Genomic DNA, 6,437 nt, shown 5'->3' on the forward strand with positions numbered 1-6,437 from the left:
TTCAGTCTTATAGGCGTGAAAGCGTGACAGAGAGTCAAGAGTTACTTTCGCATACGAGTATTAGTAGGGATTTACAGGATAAGTTACCTAGCTACTACTGTTCAGTCTAAATGGTGTAAGTATCTCAGTTTATTAAAAAATATGCTATCTGTACCCTGCCCTACTTTACGATAACTTAATGATAATAAATCCCCGGAAACTAGCAGTAGCAGTCTATGTAGGTAACAACAACCACAAAGAGACAAGCGCGAGTCATGTCTCTTAATCTTCATACATTGGAAAAGAAATGAAACAATGTCACTTATGTAATAGATCTAACTTTATTACAATACATGTTTAGTGCGGTGCGGGGAAGGAAAGGGGGTGAGAGGTGAGGGGTGAGGGCGGAGGCGGAGGCGGTTACTGCTTGGTGGCGGCCTCGTGCAGCTTCTTCTGCACCTCCTCGGCCTGCTTGACGAAGTCGTCGTAGGCCTTCTTGATCTGCGGCGCGAGCTTGGCGTTGGTGGCCTCCACGTTGGACTGCACCTCCTTGGCCAGCTTCTGAGTTTCCTGTGCGATGGAAAAAACAAATGAGTATGCATCAGAAACATCTACGAATGTACCTACTACCTATTAGGTTTAAAAACGCTAATTCTTCTTAGAAGCACTAGAAGTATAGATGATGGCTCAGATCCATGAGAGTGACCCAGTCAAAGCAGGCACGAGTTGATTTGGAATCAATCGTTTTTGCGAATCGAAACGGGCTTTAATTATGTTACACGTCGTTATAGAAAGAGCACTTATTACCCGACTGCGCCAGAAGGAGGGTTATGTTTTGTTAGAGTTATATATTGATGTTGTCGTAGGTACCTGCACGGTGTTCTGCACGGCGGCCTGCAGCTTGTCCTTGAGCTCGGAGGCCTTCTTCTCGACGTCGGGGTGCGCCTTGCGCAGCTCGTCGGCCGTCTTCTCCAGGTTGGCACGCGTGGCCTCCAGCGCCTCCTTGGCCTTGCCGTTCGCATCCGTCAGCTGCACACAACACAATGACAGATCAATCGAACAACAGCTCCAATAGTCAAGTTGCTTAACTGCCAACCACCACACCGTGGTATACCTACATGAACTTGCACTTAATCGGTTGAAACACACACCGGAGACCCGGCTAAACTAGCTCATGAAAGCCTTGAAAGAAATTTAATTAAAAATAAATACTGATGCACAAAACATTGTTCAAATAATACAGTGGGCGAGTCAACTTATAAACAAAAGCTATGCATATAAAAAGAAAAGTTAATTTGAGTTAAAGTTCAACGCATCGCTGACTAATTATGGACCACGAGTAATAGCACAATTACCATCATCATTAAGAACGGAAGGTTCCATCTAGGTTGATTGATCACAAGTGCTCCTGTTTGCGAACGAGAGTCGCAACCATCGGTAATTCTCTAATTATGCGCCGGGAATGATAAAACAAAGCGATAAGAGTTGCCGAGCGGCCTGATAAGGCGCGGAGCCGGTACTGACCGCGCCTTGCAGGCTGTTGGACAGCGCCGACAGCTGCTGCAGCACGGAGTCGGAACCGTCCTTGAGCGCCTTGTTGAAGTCCTGCGTGTTCTTGGAGTTGGCGAGCGAGTTGAGCTGCTCCTGGAACGTCTTCTGGAACTCCGCGGCGTGCTTCTGCAGGTCCTCGAGCGGCGAGGGCGCGTCGCGCTTCACGAGCGCCGCCTGCGTCTGTGGACACGACAACGACGGTCACTCAATTGGCAATCTACGAAGAGACCGCGGAAGGCTATCGAGTGGCACTTACGAGAGCGAGGCACGAGATGAGGACGACGAACTTGGCGGCCATTGCGATGTGTGGGTGCTGTACGGCTCGGTCTGCAACACAAGGGGTAGTGTGTCGGGAGTCGGCGGGCGCCGGCTTATGTACGGCGCGGCGGGGCGCGGGCGGCGCGGGCGCCGATAAGCGTCTCCGGGAGGGCGGTGGGCAAATTTTCCCTCCGCCCTCGCCCTAGTGCGGCGGCGTGTTTACAAACACGGCCACGGAATGCAGCGGTGCACGCCAGCGATAACTCCGCGTGACTCTTCCGCCGCGCGTCCTCAGTACCTATCGAGGGCGTGTTCCAAGAACTGTGCTCGCTTTTTGCAAAGTTCAAGTAAGTAAATAGGTATATCTCTACAAAGAGTTACTACATTTATTTTAGGCTCATTTGAATATTTCAATAATCAGTACACCTAGGTATATTCAATTTTTTTCGGGCAGACCCTAAGCCTGGACACAATATTCTGTTCCTTGTAATTCGCGTCTAATTTTGTATGGCGGGTGCATTACGAATTACGTACGTATCATTAACCATTCTATAGTTTAATCACGTTATTTGTATAGTGTAGTGTACATCTTAATAGCAGATGAATTGTCAAGTCAACGTTCGTAGTTTTTACCTAGTCACAACAAGCAGAGCTTGATCTGGCACATTTTTTTCAAAAGTAAAATAATTTTGGGCGCGCATTCAATCCCTGACATACTGTGCACCTGGTAGATTTAGTTTTCCTAAGGTATGTCTCTCTCTGTAGGTACTTGTTTTTTTTTTTTAATAAGACACGAGTCTGTCCATGTACAAAAGGAACATATGAGCAGTCTTATTGATGTTAGTACGTCATGGAAAAAAAATCTAAACCCTTTGAGTTAGGTGTTTAAAATTATAATAATTATTGACATGCGTAATATTGTAAGATTTTATAATCATAGAAATGTTAAATGAGTAAGTACACAGACATGACATAGGTACAATGCCTATTATACTGATTCCAATTTAGTTCGGAGTTTTTATTACGAAGCTGACAATTTTGTCGTAGAATACGAAGTTGTTACTTTGTTCCTAAATTTTTACAAATACCTATCATTAATTAAAATTATGTTGCAAAAACGTGTGCTCGCGTAATCGCGCCCGTGACCGCGGGCGGCGGCGCGGGCGCTATCGCGGCGATAATTCGGGTAACCTTGCGGTCGCGCGAATTGTTCTAATATCTCATCTTAGGACAATGACTGCTCCATACGGATCTGCCCGCTTGCCTGTTACAAGTGCGCACAATGCAAAAACTCATAATATGAAAAAAAAACTAAGTAGTATCACAGAATAAATAATAAGTACTGCAGTATTAGTAGGTAGTAGTATGTAATTAGTTTGATTAATTATGATAGACTTAGACTGAGTTGCACCACCTAACTTTGACCATAACTTTGACGATAACCGGTGTTTTTTGTATGGAGTTTGACAGATTTTTGACGTTTGGGATGATGTGAGTTTGAAAATAGGATGGTGCAACCCAGCCTAAGTCTAGGCGCAGACAATAGTTGGGTGTATGAAAGGGCGCACATTACATCGGCCGATTCTTTATACAAATTAAAATCGGGCCCAACTATCGGCGAGTTTATAAGTGCCTCTAGTGCATTCCAAATTGAATAAAATATTTTTGATTTGATTTGCTTTCATTAAGTTGAGTAGGTAAGTCTGTATGTAGTCTGTGGGGAGATTCAAGCCCTAGTAGAGTCCATTGATTGCACCTACTCATTCTTAAAATGTTAGCAGTGATACTAACATAGAGAAACTGAATTGACCAAGAATGTTCGCATTACTCTATAGACCAACGCACCAGCAACGACGACTGATAAAACTATTCTCTTTACATTGTAAAGGGGGTTAGTTACATAAGGAAGTTTGATCGCGATATTATTATGTACTTGGACTAGGCAATAACATTCTGATCAGAGTGTAAGGCCAAGGTTTGACGGTCAGTTATTTTCCGCAGAAGAAACATAATTTTGTCATAAGTGGGAATTTCACATCTTGTATCCATTACCCATAGTCTCTACATTTTGAATCAAGTAAGGTGATCATCATGGCGTACTTATGTAGTAGTTAGTGCGTAGTTGTAGTTGCTCGGTAGTAAAATACACACAATTCGAATGATACTTGTATCGAAAATCATACTTTAAATAACTAATATCACACAAGCAGCTACTAAGCAAGCAACCACTCTGTGGCTGTGGCATCTTGTTAGCTTATTTTATTCATCGGATTAAACACCACGTAAGCGAAACTTTTCAGAAACATCTCCAGTGGCATGTGCCAGCGCCGACAGGCACCCGGCGGGCGCGGGCTATCTCCGGTTGCCCTTATGTACATTAGCTAATCTTCAATGGCAGTTATTTTCCGTAATGATCACAAACGCAGATTTTGTGAGATAACAAATCTGCGTTTTAACGACCCCTGTAGACGCTAAATGACCGTGTGCACAAGAATCTGTGGAACAAATTATATTTTTTTACACAGAATCGGCCAATTTATTTATAGATTTTATTTGTTAATCTACAAATTAACGGTAAATATTGACAGTAAAATCGCATGGTACAAATAAAGATACCAATATCATACAATTTTCATAACATGTGTACTCTTTCATCTTGTACTAACATCATTTTTTAAATACCAACTTAAGACTTACCATGTTTTCACGTAAATAAAAATACTGATTCTAAATTAGATGGTTGATTCTATTCAAGAGACACGTTACTAGAAGACAACAGAGGACAACAATGGTTGATTCTATTCTAGACACACGTTACTAGAAGAAAAATCGCTGTTTGTCTTCATCTCGTAGAACTGAAATATAGACATTGCTGTCTCACTTTGTAACGTGTCAACAGTTGCTGGGGGTAGGAAATTAGTAATTTAATTACTTTGCATATATCATATCACAAATATTTACTAACCTATTTCCTGACTCAGGAATCAAAACAACCCACCGAACTGATGACCAATTTGTAATCTGTTTGGTACCTACCTCAGAGCCGGATGTTGAACGTAAGTAATAAACCTCACGTATTCACAAAAGATGCCTGCTTAAGTGAAGAAGCAATTCGAACGCACAGCGTTGAATAGAGTTCTGTGATTGGTTCGTATGTCACCCTGTGCGTTCACGCGCACTGTGAGACCTCATAGTAAAGTTTGTAACCATGGGTGTAAGTAACACTTGGTGTGCAAAATATTTTTAGGTTTAGGTCCTTTTCTTAAAACATAGAGTCCGAAATTGAAGCTTTTTTTGCCTATTTTCAAACCTACATTTTCAGGTGCTTTTATGTCAGTCAGCAACTTCAGTTGAAATGGTGTGCATTTTGGAAATATTCAATACTAGGGTCACTAAATGATAAATGACTTTGCTTGAGGTGCTGGTGTAGGGCGTGGAAAGGTTATGCAATCTGCAGCACCTACGAGTGAATAAGTCTGTTGTTGAGAAGTCGATCTCGATAACAAGGTCTCCAGCTGGCCCTTATCAGGCGGTAGGTGTGCACCTCGGGTGCATGAGTAATTTGTTTGTTTGTTTTGCGAGTGGAGGGTCAAAGGGTGCGGGCGCGCCTTGACCCTAGAGGCGGATGCTCATTAAGTGCATCATAAACAAGATATCGGTAATGAGGTGCACGGACACTCGCCTCCCGGGTGGGCCGCGAATGATCCTTCATTCTTTACTTTGGAATATCCACTAATAAATCATGTAGAATCCTCTTGCTGGCGCAGACTAAAAAACACAATTAATTCTAAATGAAGGTTGTTGTTACAACTCCAAAATTTCCTGCTACAAGAACATTCCTGCCCAAACACAAATGCCTTTGAAATGTTATTGTATCATGTTTTCTTCATCAATACCCCAGAACTTAAAAATAGTTGCAGTAGATACGAAATAAAAGAAATAGTATGATTCACGATGACGTTAAAGCGATAACTTTGAGGTACTGAGAGAAGAGCAACGATAAACCATTTATTATGAAACTAACAAAGCAAGGTTTAAAAATAACAAAGCAGTTGAAACACACATGACCTTTCATTTTCAAAAGTCTACTATTCTAGCACTAACGATGTCTACAATTAAAACCTTGTTTTTCCAAAAGTCAAGTCAACCAGAACTTAGAAATTAAAAAATAAGTATCTTTTAAAGCTGCATGGGATGCTGCATAAATTTTGGATTATAGAATTTCTTAGGATTATAATATTATTATTGGTAAGTAAGGTTAGATTAGTGTTATAGTATTTAATTTAAACCATTGTTAATTATTGTAGATAGTAGAGTCATGACTGAGCGCCGACGCATCGAGGGTTGCGTCAAGCTCTACAAGCGAGGTACAGGAATGAACATAAATATTTGGCTTTTCGACCATTCAATACCAGGGGTGGTATCCGAGGTACACTTTATTTCTTAATTACCAACTGAACTATTATCACATAGGAAGGTAAAATTATTAAATTTTCCTTAAAATAATATGGACTCTGTATGTTCTCATGAAATACGAGTAATAACTCAAGAACAAACACGTCACTTGCCTATTAAAATCACAATAGCGAATTTATGTTATTAATATACCATGAGGTTTTCAATCATTAGTAGTATTATAATATAAAAAA

General features: G+C 41.4%; 1 protein-coding gene across 1 annotated transcript; it reads right to left on the reverse strand.

Annotated features, from left to right (window-relative positions):
* Positions 1-301: 301 nt before the first annotated feature.
* LOC135082220 (apolipophorin-3-like) lies at positions 302-1,896 on the reverse strand. Its single transcript, XM_063976984.1, has 4 exons — positions 1,787-1,896; positions 1,504-1,710; positions 850-1,008; positions 302-549 (listed from the first exon to the last, which is right to left on the reverse strand). The coding sequence occupies exons 1-4, from the start codon at positions 1,826-1,828 to the stop codon at positions 400-402; spliced, it is 558 nt and encodes a 185-aa protein (XP_063833054.1). The 5' UTR covers positions 1,829-1,896; the 3' UTR covers positions 302-399.
* Between the last annotated feature and the right edge of the window lie 4,541 nt (positions 1,897-6,437).

This window comes from Ostrinia nubilalis, chromosome 21 (genome assembly GCF_963855985.1).
Source record: "Ostrinia nubilalis chromosome 21, ilOstNubi1.1, whole genome shotgun sequence".
Lineage (NCBI taxonomy): Eukaryota > Metazoa > Arthropoda > Insecta > Lepidoptera > Crambidae > Ostrinia > Ostrinia nubilalis.